The sequence below is a fragment of the Tiliqua scincoides genome, chromosome 14 (genome assembly GCF_035046505.1).
Source record: "Tiliqua scincoides isolate rTilSci1 chromosome 14, rTilSci1.hap2, whole genome shotgun sequence".
NCBI classification, from domain to species: Eukaryota; Metazoa; Chordata; class Lepidosauria; order Squamata; family Scincidae; genus Tiliqua; species Tiliqua scincoides.
Genome location: NC_089834.1, coordinates 7,189,661 through 7,208,497, shown reverse-complemented (window position 1 = coordinate 7,208,497; position 18,837 = coordinate 7,189,661). Strand labels below are relative to the sequence as shown.

General features: G+C 47.9%; 1 protein-coding gene and 1 pseudogene across 6 annotated transcripts in view; one reads left to right on the top strand and one right to left on the bottom strand.

Moving 5' to 3' along the window:
* ARVCF (ARVCF delta catenin family member) overlaps positions 1-18,837 on the bottom strand; it is a 752,684-nt gene that overhangs the window by 160,904 nt on the left and 572,943 nt on the right. For 5 of the 6 annotated variants that reach the window (XM_066609736.1, XM_066609733.1, XM_066609734.1 and 2 more), the window contains one exon: positions 2,920-3,527. In XM_066609736.1, the coding sequence (XP_066465833.1) occupies positions 2,920-3,527 (608 nt within the window). Of the gene's footprint in view, positions 1-2,919; positions 3,528-8,240; positions 8,394-18,837 lie in introns of those variants that run through there. The other variant, XM_066609738.1, reaches the window with a different exon arrangement.
* Positions 11,207-11,329, top strand: LOC136634965 (5S ribosomal RNA; annotated as a pseudogene).

The window sequence follows — 18,837 nt, the reverse complement described above, 5'->3', positions numbered from 1 at the left end:
AAGTTACCAAATTTGCCAGGACCTCATGGGATGCCTGCTGCCTGGCAGGGAGACCACACCGCACCACTCCAAACCGTGGTTGGAGGCTTGGCGTGGCGGGAAGAGCTCCAGCATGTGGTTTCCGTGCACTAGGAAAAGCCCTCCTGCCCGGAACCCCTTACCTCTGTTTGTAGCAGCATTCTGGACCTCTGAACCCAGAGGTGACGGGCAGTGACATCATCGCCAGTCACTTCTGGTCGTGTTTGGGGATGGTGGTGTCAAAGGTCAGCCAGCCGCCTGGTCAGGTTGATCCCTGAACCATCCATACCACCCCAAAGTGCCATCAGGAAGCCGATACTTTATGTACCCCAGGCAGAACGGAGCAGATGCTGACCCGGAATGTGAGAGGGGAAACCAGGTTAGAAATAAGAGATGATGGAGACAGGCTTGTGGTGATGGTGGAAGAGAGGAGAGATGAAACTTATTAAATCATATCAAGGAGCTCATATGCAGTTTTACCCCTGTGTTATTTGCATGTGTAGAGTTAGTTTACATTTTTTTTTTTTTTTTTTGCTGGCCAAAATAAGAAGGCAGGCTGGGGGCAGAACAGGGTGAGGGAGGGAGGATTGGGTCTGGGGGGGGGGAATGCCTGGGCTCGACAGGGGGTAAGGGGACACTTGTTCCCTTACCCCAGGAGCCTCCAGCAGTGGACCTTGCCCATCAGGATACACCAACGGCCATTTCGTCATATTCCTTCTGTCAGTTTCAAGTGTCATCAAATAATCCGCCTTTCTCCACACACAGACCTTGCTTTTAAATAAGCAAAACTCCACATTTAAAAAAACAAAAACAACCCAAACCCCAAAACAAGTTCCAACAACCACCCTGCAATCAAATACTAATTACTCCAGAGTTTCATCATTAAAACAGAAGGCATTAATTCCTTGTCACTGATTCCTTGCAACAGAAAGACAAGGCCTAATTTATTTGTGCAAAAATTGCTCTGAGTATTTTTAAAGTTGGGAAGAGAAGTCACTTGAATAGCAGAACTTGCGCACACCTCTATGTTTCTCTGAGTTGCATTCAAATTAAATTGCTTGTCAAAGTTGCTTGCTCCTATGGAAATTCCATAGAATAATACATCAAAAGAATGTCTCCAGCCTTCTGAAAATGCAAATTTGTAGGTGTTAGGTGAGAACATTCTCTGCTTCGTCTGCATATAATTCTAAAACACAGAAACACACACATTCAACTCCAGCACAGCCAAATTTGCAGAAACACACACATTCAACTCCAGCACAGCCAAATTTGCTCACTGACGTTTGGTTCTGTGTGGTTTTAAGAGAAGAACACACTGAGCTGAAATGACTTCTCAGGTGGCCGAAAAAGTCCTTTGTCAGCCCGATAGTAGGTTGCAAAGATCACCAGCACCTTGATAAAATGTGAATAGCCATTGTTATCTGAGCAAGGCATAGTTATCTATCATGTTGTCGATAATGACACAGGCCAACAAAGCAATCCTATTATCCATGCCTGCTCAGTCAGAAATAAATCCCATTGACTACACAATGGGACATACTCTCATGGAAGGGTGAGTAAGACTGCAGACCTAGTTCTCAATGAGGTGGTAAGCCTGTAAGTGGGCTATGGTAGGGAAAGGCTGTCAGTCACTGGTCTAGAACCAGATTTGCATGCAGAAGATCCCAGGTTCAAATCTTGACAGCATCTCCAGGTAGGGCTGGGAAAGACTCTTGTCTGAAACCCTGGGGAGCTACTGCCAGTCAGTGCTGACTTAGGGCCCAATTCTATCTAATTTTCCAGCACCGGTGCAGCCCCAAAGTAAGAGAACAAATGTTCCCACACCTTGAGGAGGCCTCTGTGACTGCCTCCCCCCCCACCCCAAGGATTCAGGGCACACCCCATTGGCATGGCTGCACCGGCACTGAAAAATCAGACAGAATTGGGCCTTTAGAGGGATCACTGGTCTGATTCAGTAGAAGAAAGCTTCCTATATGCAGCTGGGAGCCCTATATCACTGCATACCCAGACACAGACTTGCAGTTTTGAATTAGATATTGAACCAGGAATTCTGGGAGGAGAACTCAGGTGTCTGAGTCTCTGCAACACTTGCAGGAAAGTACAAGGAGCGGGACAGACATACCTGAGCTTGCAAGGAGAGGGGACTGGCTGATCCACCTGAGACTTACATAGCATAATACATAACTACATAACTAATTACGTAACTACATAGCATGCCCCTACCCTGATTCCCACCCAGGAAGGAAACTGTAACCAACTAGCCAGCGAAGAATCAGACACCTAGAGAACCAACAGGATCCCTGTTGCCACTCTACAGGCATCCCCCAGGATCCGTGGATCCTGTATCACGGGTTCTCTCCCCCCCCCCCCAATCTTCCTTTGTAGCCCTGTTCCTGTTAGAGAACACTGGAGGAGGAACTTGAGAAGCAGTCAGCCACAATGCTAGAGAAGGGAGAAAGCCAGAATGCTGACAGGAAGCAAGACAGCGTTCTGGCTGTCTCCGTCCTCTAGCGTTCCGGGTAACCGCTTTTCACGTTCAGCGGTCTGGAACAGGAAGGGCTGCAAACACAGAGGGCTGCAAAGGAAGAGACAAGATAAACAACACTTGGCAAGACAGTAAGTACAAGGTTTGCTTTATCTGTGGTTTTGGTATGGAGGAGGACTGTATCCCTGGGGATAAAAGGGGGCGCCTGTATATGTTTTTCCCTGGGTTCAGCTCCCCAGACTTTGCTTCTTATCTAACAGACAAGGAGGCAAACAGCTGCTCTGGAACCCAACCCCTGGCCTGACCCGTGAAACAGCATCAGTTGCCTCAAACAATGGAATTGCCAAAACCGAAGACTATTCAACACAATCACAATCACCAGAATCTAAAATCACTATGCAGCAGAATCACTTTACCTTCCCTTGCGAGGCCTTCCTCTCTCCGGCATCCCAGCCGACGTCCTACGGTTGACCGCCGAGTACTCCGGATCCAGTTCGTAGCCCTCGTCGTCAACCCCAAGACTGCGGTTATCGTCCTCGAGCCCGTACGGCTCTGGCTGGAATCGTTCAGGCTGGGAGCGGTTCAAGTCTGCGTTGCTGCCTGTCGGCACCTGCGGCTGGGCCAGGGGGCCGTAGTTGTCCCTTCGACTTGGCAAAGTGAAACTGCCATCCTCTGGCCGGTAACTGTTTCCGGGGACATATGCGTATCGCGGGCGGTAGTTGACACCACGGGACAAGCTGCCGTAGTTGTCAGGGAGGTCTCCATAACCGTCGTGGCCCATGAAGGGGCGGTATTGGCTGTCGTGACCGTCAGGGTAGGAATCGTTGTAGCTGTTGTAAGATCGGGTCAAGGTGGAAGAACCTTGCGGGGTGATGTACCGCTCCCCATTCTTCATGTGCCTTCTGTCTATAGAGTCCGTGTAGCTGCCCATGGGAGACGAGCCGTCCATTAAGGGGAGGCCATCCGGCCCAAGGGGAACCTGACGCACGGTTCTGGTGGTGACGGTTTTGACCATTTTTGTAACCTGCAGAGCAAGCGAGACGGATGCAGCAATGAACACGAAGGACCGGTTACAACACATTTTGTCTCTGCAGCCTAATGGCCACTTCGAGACTACTAACAATTTTTGAAAGCTTAAGCAAACCTGTTCCCTTCTCACTCCTGCCACAAGCATTCTGCTACCGCTGTAGTTTTCTGGAGCAATGGTTCTGAAACCTTTTCGGGCTGGGACCTACTTATTGAAATGACACTTTATTGCCGTGATTTTCAATCTTTTTCATCTCAAGGCACACTGAGAAGGGGTTAAAATGGTCAAGGCACATCATCGGTTTTTGGTCAATTGACAAGGCACACCATGCTGTTAGTGGAGGGCTCACATTCCCCCAATGGCCCTACTAATAAATGACCCTCCCCCCCAAACTCCTGCGGCACACCTGTAGACCATTCACAGCTCAGCAGTGTGCCATTTCACAGTGGTTGAAAATAGCTGCTCTGCTGGGACATACCTAGCTTTAAGGTATTCATTTAAAAAGTGAATTTTTACCCGTAATATTTTATTCATTTATCTGCAAAAGAAGGATCCATTTCTTGTACTGAGGCAGCCCTAATGAATAGCCTCAAGGCTTGAAGGCCTTAGTTATGTGATCCATCCTTCACCTGCTCCCACAACCTGTCATTGATGGACTTGGGGAAAAAATACACCAGAAAAAAGATGCTCAGACATTTATCTCCATATGTTTACATGCGCTTGCAAACTGCTGGAGCTCAGCTGCTTGCAGGGCACTTAGCAAGTATCTTGCAAACTGCAAGAGCTCAGCTGTTTGCAGGGCAGTGAGCAGCTACCTTACAAACTGCAGGAGCTCAGCTGTTTGAAGGGCAGTGAGCAGCTACCTTGCAAACTGCAGGAGACCAGCTGTTTGCAGGGCAGTGAGCAGCTACCTTGCAAACTGCAGGAGCCCAGCTGTTTGCAGGGCAATTAGCAGCTGTCTGACTTTTTTAGATCTGACTTATCTAATCTCAGAGCCGGAGGCACCCGTGCTTCCATCAGCCCATGTTTTCAGTGGAGGTTCTGCTGGACCCAACAGAAATCAGGTCATGGGTCCCGACCTACAGTTTGAGAAACAAAGTTCAAGAAGGCATTTTCAATGACTCCACGGTTTGTGGAGGCTGCAGAGCATGCTCAGTGTGCATCAGGGTGCGTTTTTGGAGGAGAGGGGCTCTTAATTGTTTCTTTTAATCTACAAACACATAAAGTTGCCTTGGGATAGGGCCATAAAGGCCTCTCCTGTTTGGGAAGAGGGTGACAGAACGCAACACTGCAATCAACTGCGAGGTTTTCCTTGCAGACATACATTACCCAGTCCAATGCCATCTCAAGGCTCGGCCATTTCCCAATGCTGTCATTTAGCAAGGGAGGAAGCGTTCTCTCTTATTGGTGTAGATCATTGGCTTCCCAGGCACGCTACGGCCGACTCCTATTTACTGCTGAAAGCAATTTTTGCTGTCACCGTGAGTCAAATTTGCTGATTTCATGCAACGGAGTTCAAGCCCCATAATTTTTTACAGACCTGTTAGCAAATTTGTCAAGGACGGCGGCAGGGACTTGCAGCCTTGGCGCCGCAGCCACTGGCATGGTTCAACCCTGAGAAGAGGAAAGCATAACCAACAACTCTTTTTCCCCTTACCGGACCCACTAACTCATACCAGGTCTGCTCAAATTCCGCCTGACACACACCAAGCATGTGCCAAATGACACACTGTGTCTTCTGGCACACTTTCACCTTCAGTGTGTCAAAAGTGTGTCATCTACAGTGTGTCAAAAGACTCACTTTCATCTTCAGTGGCTGCCATGACCTCCTGCGCCAAGTTATTCATTTAAAAAGTGAATTTAAGTTGAGTCCAATTACGAGGTGGGGAGACCAGCACAGGACCCAATCCTGACACTGAGCCAGAAAAACCCCTGAACAGGAGCCCTTAGAGGTAGCAACATGCGCCCAAGTCCACCCCATACTTCCTGAAGAACCAGCGCCTCCCATGCTAGAAATCTGGTGCTTGCCTAATGCTTGCACACTAACACTGGCAACGGACAAGGCAAGGTGAGACCAAGAAGAGGCAAAATGCAAGGATTCCAAGACAGAAGAGTGTCCCTTTAAGGACTTCCACTCTGCAGGCAGGGAGACAGAGTCCAGGAGGGGAGGTCTGCAAGGAACTATTTAAGACCTCAGTCTTGCTCCTTTGGAGCTGTCCATGGTACCACAACTCCAAACTGCTTTTCTGATCCAGAAATACCAAGGCTGTGTTCGTTTTTCTGCTTGCAATGCTAGAAGCTCTAGAGAGCTGTTCTCTCCCCCCCCCCCAATGTACGCTAGGGTCACATTCATAAGAACATAACATAAGAACAGCCCCACTGGATCAGGCCATAGGCCCATCTAGTCCACCTTCCTGTATCACAGTGGCCCACCGAATGCCCCAGGGAGCACACCGGACAACAAGAGACCTGCAAGGCTTCCTGGGAATTGTAGTTAAGAACATAAGAGCAGCCCCACTGGATCAGGCCATAGGCCCATCTAGTCCAGCTTCCTGTATCTCACAGCGGCCCACCAAATGCCCCAGGGAGCACACCAGATAACAAGAGACCTCATCCTGGTGCCCTCCCTTGCATCTGGCATTCTGACATAACCCATTTCTAAAATCAGGAGGTTGCGCATACACATCATGGCTTGTGCCCCGTAATGGATTTTTCCTCCAGAAACTTGTCCAATCCCCTTTTAAAGGCGTCTAGGCTAGACGCCAGCACCACAACCTGTGGCAAGGAGTTCCACAGACCGACCACATGCTGAGTAAAGAAATATTTTCTTTTGTCTGTTCTAACTCTCCCAACACTCAATTTTAGTGGATGTCCCCTGGTTCTGGTATTATGTGAGAGTGTAAAGAGCATCTCCCTATCCACTCTGTCCATCCCCTGCATAATTTTGTATGTCTCAATCATGTCCCCCCTCAGGTGTCTCTTTTCTAGGCTGAAGAGGCCCAAACGCCGTAGCCTTTCCTCATAAGGCTTCATTCATATTTCATCTTCTAGCACGCTCGCTATGCTAGTAATCCTTCCTGTGAGCTCGGGGCTAGAAAACACGGCCACCTCCATGAATGAGGTTATCTGATTGGCCTGTTTCAAAGAAACCACTGGACACAGCCATCTTCTATGGCAACTCAGGATGGCAGTAGCAGAGGGGCTTTTGAACTTGGACAAAAGGAGCTATCCATTCTCAAGATTTTAAAAGCATTATACAGAAGTTAAAAACTTTAAGGTAAGTTTAGGTACTGATGAAATGTTGAGAAAACACCCTGAAGTGCATTCAACACCATTTTCCTTAAGTTTTTTTTTTTTTTAATGAATCATGTTTCTAGCATGCTAGAGGCATGCTAGCGACTTCATTTCTGGCTTTCTAGCTGAAAAACAAACACAGCAAGTCTTCTCCTTTGTGGGCCTTTGCTCATGTCCAGATCCAACAGTCACCAGGACTTGCTGGTGACTATATGCTCTCTGTATGCTGTATGCTGTACAGCATGTATGCTGTATGCTGGAGACCTGTATGCTGGAGACTGTATGACCTGGAGACTGTATGCTGGAGACCTGTATGCTCTCTCTAACAGCACATGGTGGGGGGGGGGGAACCTGCATGGGAAAAATGGCACAAGGGGAACAGAACAACCCCTTTCTCCAGGTCTGTGGCATGGATTCAGTTCTCTCCTCCCTGATGTTTTATGGTTCTTTTTTTTTTCTTTTTTTTAAACAAAAGAGATGGGATTTCCAATCACAGATCTCCAGGGTCTCATCTGGTTTGGCACTCAGACTATGGGAAGAAGAGCCAAGAACTCCGGAGTAACCAACACAGATCAACACAGATCAACTGGCGCAGGTTGACCCAGAGGTATGCCCCAGCAGCCACTATGGGTCAACTTGGACCTGCGCCAGTTGATCTATGTTGATCTGTGTTGGCGGATCTGGCCAAGGAAGGGGGAGAGGACTCAGCGCATGCAGTGTCCTACAAGTGTCCTCGTACGTTCCTATACAAATCAACGTGTGTAGCGCATCTGCAGTCCCAAATTAACCTACGCAGAGTGATGTGGTGCGCTTAACAAAACATGACCACGTGTTCGCCTGCGCAGGGATGGTTCAGTGGTTCAGAAAGCTGAGGGAGGGATATTTCTGACCTGGAGCAACTGATTAAAAAATATTGATTGGTCATCAGATTACTCAAGCCGCTGCAAAAAAATAAAAAAAAATCCACACAAACATAAAACAAGTAGAGCGTGCTGTTCACAGCAAGTCCAGACACACAAGAAACAAGTTCTTCAGTCCAGCGTATCGACAAGAGGTATAATGACAACACACTTATTGACAACACACACAAAAAGAACACACCCCACCCAAGCAGCCAGTCTCATTTTCCCTGAGACATCTGTGCACAAATTAAACTCCTGCTTAATGAGGTCCTCGGAAGTCAGTAAAAACAGCACGGTGAGGATCCCCAACCAGCGGGATAATTAAGCAGCTTCCTGCGACAAGCAAGGCAGTATCAGAGACAGACACAAGCTCCCCCTTCTTTTCTTTTCCGTGGGACCACGGAAACCTCCAGGCACACCCCCCCCAAGGGGCTCCATTTGTTACTCAGCCTCGCCTCTGCAGCTCAAGCCTATTTTTAACATTCTGGTAAATTAAAAGGAGAGGGAGCCACACCTAGGATAGCAGGAACAGTTTCGTGGAATCAGGAGGAAGCCCCATCTGCAGCATGCAATTTTAGGTCAGCCAGAACATCGGGAGTGGGTGAAAACAAAAGAATATTGATTGGAGTTAACACACAGCGATTCCGGTGCAATAGGTCTGGATGTCTGGCACGTAAACAGCAAAGATGCCTGCAAGTCCCAGCGGACAGGTTGGGAGCCAAATGTAGGCTAAGAAAGCCATGTGAGCAGGTCAGCAGGCCACTGAGGCTGGGCAGGGGAACTCATTAACTGTTAGTTAGCCTTCTGTGTTCCAGTTTCACTGTGTTATAAATACCCTGTCCTTGTTTACTATGGTTTAGTGCTGAGGCAACCAATGGACAAAGCTAAAGACAGACAGTATAAATCTAGTAAACATGCAGGCACAAGGCAAGTGCAGCCTCAATCAATCCTACCCCAGGACCAGGAAGATTTGGTCCAAAGGTGGTGGAGCTCAATGGATACACTTGTTTGTTTGATGGCAACCTTCAGTCTTGAAAGACTATGGTAGAAGCCTACAGCACCCGGTATTCCCAGGAGGTCTCCCATCCAAGTACTAACCAGGCCTGACCCTGCTTAGCGTCCGAGATCAGACAAGATTGGGAGATAGTGTTCAGTATAGGGAGATGGTTGGCAACCTTCAGTCTCGAAAGACTATGGTAGAAGCCTACAGCACCCGGCATTCCCAGGCGGTCTCCCATCCAAGTACTAACCAGGCCTGACCCTGCTTAGCTTCTGAGATCAGACAAGATCGGGAGATAGTGTTCAGTATAGGGAGATGGTTGGCAACCTTCAGTCTCGAAAGACTATGGTAGAAGCCTACAGCACCCGGCATTCCCAGGCAGTCTCCCATCCAAGTACTAACCACGCCTGACCCTGCTTAGCTTCCGAGATCAGACAAGATCTGATACAGCTATGTATACAGCCACATCTGTAATAGGGGAGAACAACACTTTCTATCTAGAGTTTTTGTAAAAACATCATCAAAATAATTCTTTCTCTTTCTTTCTTTCTTTCTTTCTTTCTTTCTTTCTTTCTTTCTTTCTTTCTTTCTTTCTTTCTTTCTTTCTCTTTGCACTCAGAAAGTGCTGTGCAAATATAAACAGTATTATCATCTCAATTTTTTTTTTAAAACTTAACCCTGAGATTTAATTGATTTACTACATTTCCATCCCGCTCATTCTTCACCCAGCATGTAATTTAGTCTGTGGCACTCTTTGACACAGGATGGCGTCTGGCCTTGATGCCTTTAAAAAAGGATTGGACATATCTCTAGAAAAAAAAAAAAAGTCCAGTTATAAGCCGTGATGGGTATGCTGGGTTTAGAAATAGGCTATCTCAAAAGGCCAGGTGCAAGGGAGTTGCAAGGATATCTTGTTGTCTTGGGTGCTCCCAGTGGGCCAAAAGTTACATGCAGGAAACTGGACTAGATGGCCTAGTGATCCACCAGGATCGTTATGTTCTTATCACTATGATCACTTATCACTCATCACTACGTTCTTATATCCTTCAAGACAGGGTTGTATGGCAGGTTCACCCTCCAGCCATGTTTGCCCTACAACAACCCTGTTAGGTTGGTTAGACTGAGAATGTCACCAGCACAGAACCACTCAGTGAATGCCTTGGGTCCGACACCCTAACCACTACACCACACTGCTTCTTAAAGGGAGAGAGAGTTCTATAACCGTTGCCAATAGCAACATATGAACTCAGCTCAGTTCGAAACTGGGTCAGCCACTATCAGCATCACTAGAGAATTCTAGGGGGGAGGACCTGTTTAAAAATGCCTACAGCTTATTCAGAGGCTGTGTGGACCAGGGAGCTTCCTAGCAATCGATCAGACCAGCAGAACGATTGCCTGCCCAGTTCATTTTCCCACAAGGCTGGGGCTTCCCTAGGTTTGCGGACAGCTCTCCAAAACCTTAAAAAAAATCCGCCTTTGAGGTGCGTTTGCTCAGTCTGAGCAGCGACAAGTGTCCAAGGGCTTGGCCAAAAATGAACTAAAAGCTTTTGCACCTGCAAAATTTTGTTTCTTATTCCAAGCCATAACAAAACTTCTGGTGGAAACGGCGGCTCAGTTTATATTACACCTGATTTATATCACACCTGAGCATCCCAAGTGAAGCAAATTGACATTCTGAACTTTGGCAACAATGCAAGTTGCCAAGGAAGACCCACAATAGGCTTCTCTCCCCCCCCCCATTTGTCTTGGCACACAGATGATATAATCAAGCGGGCACTCTCAGAGTGTGACTGCACCAGCCGCTTCCCCCGAGATGCCCTGGGAACAGTTGCTTCCAGTCAAACGTCATCCCGACACCATCTTTCACTCAGGTTCAATGTCTTAATTTGCTTGTCTTTGCTTTCTGCCCTCGATTTCATTTTCAGGAGCCAAATTTCTCACGAACGAGGTCATGCTGTTCCCTGGCGATATTTCACATGACATCAGAAGAGCCCTGCTGGATCAGGCCAAAGGCCCATCTAGTCCAGCTTCCTGTCTGTCACACTGGCCCACCAGATGCCTCTCAAAGCATGTGAGACCACAAGATGCCTGTATCCTGTTGCCAGCCCCTTGCACCAGGCATTCAGAGATAGTTTACTTCTGAAACCAGGAGGCTGCACATACGCATCGGTTCTGGTAACCTGTGATGGACTTTCGTTCTAGAAATCTGCCCAATCTCCTTCCAAAGGCATCTAGGACAGATGCCATTACCACATCCTATGGCAAGGAGTTCCACAGATTAACTGCATGCTGTGTAAATAAATACTTTCTTTGCTTTTCCTTTCCTTTGACAACTGGCAGCAACTGTTACTCTGCATATGCCCGATCTTGTCTGATCTCGGAAGCTAAGCAGGGTCAGGCCTGGTTAGTACTTGGATGGGAGACCGCCTGGGAATACCGGGGCTGTAGGCTTATACCATAGTCTTTTGTGACTGAAGGTTGCCAGCCATCTCCCTATACTGAACACTATCTCCCGATCTTGTCTGATCTCGGAAGCTAAGCAGGGTCAGGCCTGGTTAGTACTTGGATGGGAGACCGCCTGGGAATACCGGGTGCTGTAGGCTTATGCCATAGTCTTTCCAGACTGAAGGTTGCCAACCACCGTTTGAAAAGACATGGAAAGAATGAGTAGTGCAGCCTCTTCAACCCCTGAGTACGGATGGTACTGGCTGTCTGGCAATAAGGCAGAATGGGAGCACTTTCAGAGCATTTGGTACTTTGCTCCAAATGCAATTACTAAATAATTCCACTCTCTGGGTCAGCCCAAACCCCACCTGAAGACTTGAGGCAGCAGGGCAAGTCGCTGCTCCCACTGTGTGGTGCCTCCCTATCCTGGCTCCTGCCTCATCTCCATCACCCTACCTTCCACTGCTGTTTCCTATTTCTGCAATTTAAAGAAGGCAACAAAGAGCAGAACAGGAAGTAGGTGAAGGAGAGAAGACCAGAGGCCTAGAGCAGAGGTTCCCAAACTTCTCCTTGGAAGTTGGAAAGCATCTAAGTCTTTGCTAGGGTGGCGGGAAGGCGACCCCCAAGATCAAGCCGCTTCTGGCGACAGAAGGCTTTTAAAAAATTACCTAAGCCAGTATTTGCCTCCAAAGGAGGCAGGAGACCCACGGACACCTCTGCAGGGCTTCCCAAGCTTCAGAATGACTAAAACAAAGCAATCAGAACGCACTTTGGGTTTCACGATCGGAAAGGCGGAAGACCACTGATAGTCTACAAGAGAGTTGGCTTGGCATGGAGGCACAGAAAGGATATTTTCTGCTATAGAGGGTGATGACAAATGCAGGCATTATTGTTGCAAATCTGAAAAAGAAAATTTTTTTTAAAAAAAAAACTCTTTTCTTTTCACTTGGGTCTTGAATAGTAACGATGAATTTTTATCTGTGTAAAATTCAACAGGGCCCAAGAATGATACTGCCCTGATTTAGCTTTAACTACATTTCTTACTAGCACATTCCAAGTTCTAAATGTCAGGTCTAATTTTACACTAACTTTATCATCAGCATGACCTGCAATGACAGCTCATATGCACCGTGTAAGAGACAGGAACAGGACACAAAAAGAGAGAGGCACGGTCTTTAATCTAGAGAAATGGCAGCACCCCATGGGGGGACCCAGCCAGGGCAGGCAGCAAGCAGAATTCCACGGAAGCCAAATGCTTCTGTGACTCATGGCGGGAAGGCTGGCCTTCTGATGGGATGCAATGCGAGCAGCCTTAATGTCAGAGAGAGATTCATCGGCCTGGGTCAGGAACAAAGAATCAAGCAGCCCAAGACCGGGAATACAATTGTTTTGTGGTGTAATAGGAATGGTCAGAGTGCAGGAGCTCATCATGACACCCCCTTAACTGCACCCCATTAAGAGTACAACATGGTAGTTGGCAACCTTCAGTCTCGAAAGACGATGGTATCGCACTCTGAATGGTGGTTCTGGAACAGCGTCTAGTGTGGCTGAAAAGGCCGATTCGGGAGTGACAATCCCTTCCACACTGGGAGCAAGTGCAGTCTGTCCCTGGTCTGTCTCCCTGGCTATGGGCCTTCCTTCTTTGCCTCCTTGCCTCAGCCTGTTGGCCAAGTGTCTCTTCAAACTGGGAAAGGCCAAGCTGCACAGCCTGCCTCCAAGCGGGCTGCTCAGAGGCCAGGGTTTCCCCACCTGTTGAAGTCCACTCCTACAACAACAACAACAACAATCAACTTTGCGTTTTATTCATTACAGTGCTTTCCTCTCCTGACACTTATTCCTGCTTTTCAACTTATTATACCATGGGCCCTCAGTATCCGTGGGGAATCTGTTCCATATCCCCCATGAATACAATTTCAACAGATAATGAAATCTGTGGTCAGCCCTCACAGGACCTCCTGGAAGGCACTTCCAGTCATGTTTGAGAGGTCCTACGAGGCCCTGCAGCCACAGGGTCAGCACCTGTGGATACTGAAATGCTTGGATGCCAAGCCCATGGATAAAGAGGACCATTTAGAAGCACAGGGCACTGAGAAGCACAGGGGGTGCAGCAAATGGGCTGACAGGGGCTTGGGGAGGTGGTGAATGGGCATGGGGTGCAGGACACCCCCTACTATTTGCTGCTTCTCTCAACCCGCTTTTCAGTGAGCCTCAAGGGATGGGTCACCCCTGTTAAAAAGCAAGAAACAAAAAACAAAATTAATCACAGAAACATAGAGTTGGAAGGGGCCTAAAAGGTCATCTAGTCCAACCCCCTGCTTTAGGCTCTCACTCACTCACTCACTCACTCACACACACACACACACACACACACACACACACACACACACAAATCTACTTCACAGATTTGTTGTAAGGGTAAATAATGGGAGCATCTTGTCCTCCACAATGTGCTTCTTAGAACGGCGGTGTTCAAACTTTTTCATCTCATGCCAGACTGAGAAGGTGCTTAAGAACATAAGAACAGCCCCACTGGATCAGGCCATAGGCCCATCTAGTCCAGCTTCCTGTATCTCACAGCGGCCCACCAAATGCCCCAGGGAGCACACCAGATAACAAGAGACCTGCAAGGCTTCCTGGGAATTGTAGTTAAGAACATAAGAACAGCCCCACTGGATCAGGCCAAAGGCCCATCTAGTCCAGCTTCCTGTATCTCACAGCGGCCCACCAAATGCCCCAGGGAGCACACCAGATAACAAGAGACCTGCATCCTGGTGCCCTCCCTTGCATCTGGCATTCTGACATAGCCCATTTCTAAAATCAGGAGGTTGCACATACACATCATGGCTTGTAACCTGTAATGGATTTTTCCTCCAGAAACATGTCCAATCCCCTTTTAAAGGCGTCCAGGGCAGATGCCGTCACCACATTCTGTGGCAAGGAGTTCCACAGACCAACCACACGCCAAGTAAAGAAATATTTTCTTTTGTCTGTTCTAACTCTCCCAACACTCAAATTGCCAAAGGATATACCATCAGTTTTTTTACCATTCTCAAGGCATGCTATGATGCTGCCAGCCAGGGGCTCACATCCCCCAATAGCCCTACTAATAAATGACTCTCTCCCACAGCATACCTCTGGATCATTTGTGGCACACCAAAGCGCTGCGGTGCCCTGGCTGAAAATTGTTGCCTTAAGAGGAACAGAGGAATAAAAACGTCATAAAGGAAGATGAGATCTTGACAGGTCCTGCTTCAGACAAGAAGAAAAACCTAATAAAACTCCTAACAATTAACACACCTTCCTTGTTCGAACCATGGGGAAGATTGAATGACCGGCTTTACAAATCAATATTAATTCCTCCAATTGGACAAAGCCCAAACGTTTTAACACCGCGCAAGATTGAGACGGGCTTTTCTTGGTTCAAATGAAGCCGCCGGACTAAGTAAGTTCTGTATCCTCAGAGTAAGGAAAAGGCTTCCATGCCCCACACCTTTTAACACTTCAAATAAATTAAAAATATTTTATTAAAGCTGACATAACTGGAAAGATTTTTTGTCCGAATTGTGTCATAAAACAGAAAATAGGCAAGGAAGAAGCACTCAAGGATAAAAGCATTTTGACATTTCTTGAGTGCTTATTTTTGACATATAGACTGTAAAATTACCGGACTAAAAAAAGCACACACCATTACCTTGTTAACAGGAGGCTATGAAAGAAACTGGCCCTTCAGAGGCCTATGAAACGGGAAGGTCAAGCCTCACTCCCTGATGGCCACTTAAGTTGGAAACGGCTGAGCTTTTCAAAAGGAGCTCAGACACTCGCTTCCCACTGAAACTTTAAGGGCCAGGCTGTACGTTGAGTTAAAAGGAACCATTTGGCCATTCATTTTATTTTTTCCTTAAACAGCTACTCTGGGAGAGCGGGCAAGCAGGCCTGGAACTATAGCATGGTGGTGTTTTTAACCTGGCAAAAATTCTACCCACACCACAAACGGCATTGGGAAGGGGGCTTTTATTAATGCCAATTCCACCCATACTTGTGGGGCACACCACACCTATTCTATTCTACACCACACCAGGGGCTTCTAATTAATGCCAATTGCAGCTTCCCCTATTGGAACTGAAGCACAGGTTGAAAGGGTTAAATAAAGCCCTCCTACACCTCACAGCAGTCCCAATTCAGATTCCCCATCACCCACAATAGCTATTTGAAGTTGGGGGGGGGGGGGTTTAAACAAAGCCTTTTAATGTAATGAGAGGATTTGGTCCTAAATAAGGTTGGCAGCTGGCTATTCCTGGAGGTTCTACAAGTACAAGTCATTTATCAGAAGATCCAAGCTTTCAGAGTCAACCCTGGTCACTGGCCCCTGGTATAACAATGTCCCTATTTTTGCACTGGCCTTCTTAAAAATGCCAGTATTTTATTAGCGTTCAGAAGGGTTGATCGGAATACTCAGATAAGGAGCCATTTGCCCATACTTTAGCGCAGGGGTGTCCAAAGTTTTAGGCAGGAGGGCCACATCAGCTCTCTGACACTGTGTCGGGGGCCGGGGGGGAAAAAAAGAATTAATTTACATTGAAAATTTGAATAAATTTACATAAGTTTTCATAAATGAATATATTAAAGACAAACTTATATGAATGAGTGAAGGTCTTGCAATAGCTCAAGGCCTATAAAAGGCCTTGCACAAAGCAAGGCTGGCCTTTCCTTTGCTGCCGCTACTGCATCACAGACGTGAAACATCAAGCATTGGAGGGAGCCCTCATCCCACAGCTCACACGAGAGGTCAAACAGTCGCCCTCACGCTGAGAGAAGTTGCATTGGGCCAGTACGGGCTTCAACAAATCTCCGGAGGGCCAGAGGCTCATTGGAGACTGGGGGCTCCCTGAGGGCCGCATTGAGAGGCTGCGAGGGCCGCAAGTGGCCCCCGGGCCGGGGTTTGGGCACCCCTGCTTTAGCGGGATAGAGAAATTAAGAGGGGAGTATTGTCACTCTTTAGTTTTGTCTCCCTCCTCAATAACAATAGTGACAGCAACAACCAAAACCATAATCAGTGGTGTCGCAGCCCACCAGATGTTTGGACTGGAGTTTTTGTGTCCTTGCCAGTTTAAACTCTACCCAAGGGTTTAAGAACTGGTGAGATTATCGCCTTATAACGTTTGATGTTCCTAGTGGTGAGACTAGCTGCAATAGTTCAACTGTTATCTTGTCTATACCTGTGCTGGCCAGATGTTTAAGGGCCTTGGGCGGTGGTTCCCAAACTGTTTCGGCTGGTGTCTCCCTTGACCTATCGGGCCATTGACAGCAGCTCCCCAGTAGGGCTACAATCCTATGCATTGTATTGGGCGGCAGGTTTTTCGCAAGGATTCCTGACTCCCCGGGCAGGTTTCCACAGCTCCCCGGGGAGCCATAGCTCACAATTTGAGAACCACTGGCCTTGGGGATTGCATCTAGTGCACCAATGGCAATAGATGTGGTTGCTGTTTCCTTTCCCCAAAGGCGCTGTATTTCATTTTCCAGTTCTTTATATTTAGTGATACCAAGATCCAGGTCTACAGAGCTTGCGTCCTGAGTACACTTCTGTACTGCAGCGACTCATGGACTCTTTGCTCACAACAGAAGAGGAAACTGAACGCTTTCCACATGCGCTGCCTCCGATGCATCCTCGGCATCACCTGGCAGGACAAAGTTCCAAACAACACAGTCCTGGAAAGAGCTGGAATCCCTAGCATGTATGCACTGCTGAAACAGAGACGCCTGCGTTGGCTCGGTCATGTTGTGAGAATGGATGATGGCCGGATCCCAAAGGATCTCCTCTATGGAGAACTCGTGCAAGGAAAGCGCCCTACAGGTAGACCACAGCTGCGATACAAGGACATCTGCAAGAGGGATCTGAAGGCCTTAGGAGTGGACCTCAACAAGTGGGAAACCCTGGCCTCTGAGCGGCCTGCTTGGAGGCAGGCTGTGCAGCATGGCCTTTCCCAGTTTGAAGAGACACTTGGCCAACAGTCTGAGGCAAAGAGGCAAAGAAGGAAGGCCCACAGCCAGGGAGACAGACCAGGGACAGACTGCACTTGCTCCCGGTGTGGAAGGGATTGTCACTCCCGGATTGGCCTTTTCAGCCACACTTAGACGCTGTTCCAGAACCACCATTCAGAGCGCGATACCATAGCTTTTCGAGACTGAAGGTTGCCACGATATTTAGTGATATTTTCCCATTGTTCCTCCTCAATTTAATACTATTAAGCACTTGTACAGAACTTTTGTGAGTGTGCAAACCAACCAAGATGCATAACCTTGATGTAGTCTTCACAACCGTTCAGCATGGTGACTATTAACTCCATTTCACAGATAGGGAGGACTGAGGCAAAGAGGGCTGAGAGCTTGCAGAGAGAGCTCATGCCACCGGAGAGAGTCGAACCAGAAAAGTCCTGGTTTGCAGCTCAGGCCCAAATCCTAACCAACTTTCCAGCACTGGCTTAGCTGTGCCAATGGGGCATGTAACCTGCATTTCTGCAATTGCATCCTGTAGTTGGGTGGCAGTCACGGAGGCCTCCTCAAGGTAAGGGAATGTTTGTTCCCTTACCTGGGAGCTGCACTGCCCTTACCTGGGTTCTGGAAAGTTGGTTAGGATCGCACCCTCTTACCCACTATGCTATATCACCTCTGCAGCCTTGCAGCCTCTGTGAATGCTGAGTGGAGACAATGGCAGCGATCTTAGGCTGTGCCAAGCAATACAGCTATTTAGGTTACATAAGGCCTGTGGCTACACCCTGGGCATGAACAATTTAAGGATGGAAACCAGAAAAAAAAAAGTGCTAAACATTAATGACGAAAAATTGAATGATTCTCCCTGGACCATGCGAAGAAACTGAATAAATGCAAGATGAGGTGAGGATTGTGGCAGCCAAGTGACTGAAGACACACAGATGAGTCCGGCCATTATTTACTCCAAAGAAAACTCAATCTGCCGGGGTCTTAAGAGTCTTCACATTCCTCTGGTTCAGGCGGCACTGCAATGATCTGAATGTGCCACTGAGTTGATGGAAGGACAGAACAAGCCATGATTCCCCCCCCCCCCCCAGGGATGAAAGGAGGTCAGGGAAACAGAACATTCACTGTGCAATCCCACCTTGCGCTGGGAGGTCGGTTAGCCTGCCCCGTATCCACCATGAGTTTGGGGCCGAAAGTGGCTCAGACCGGGGCAAGGGGAATCACTTCCCCTTACACTGGGAAGAGCTGCTGCAGTCCCAATGAGTCTACTTGGGCCACCTAAAGAAGCTTCCTGGGAACCGGCGTCAGGACTAATCCAGCAGGGCTCTTGTTATGACCTTAAAACTTGAAGCATAATATAGTTTGCCTCCTTGATTCTGGTTCTCTTGCCCTGAGATACTCGTCTTCCTTCTGGAGAGCCTGAGAAGAGGGTTAAATCCCTGAAGCAGAAGGTCAGGTCCTGAGACCAGACAACCTGCTCTTCTCCCCAAGGTGATCACAAGCATCCAAGGTTGTTTGCAGGCTGAGATAACTCTGGATGGGCAGCAGGCCTTGGGTTTGACAGGCACAAACCCATGACAAACTTGCTTTGCAGAATTGCAAGTTGCTTTGTGGCCGTGAAATAAACAGGTGACAAATCTATACAAATCAAAGGAAACTCTCAGCTGGACCT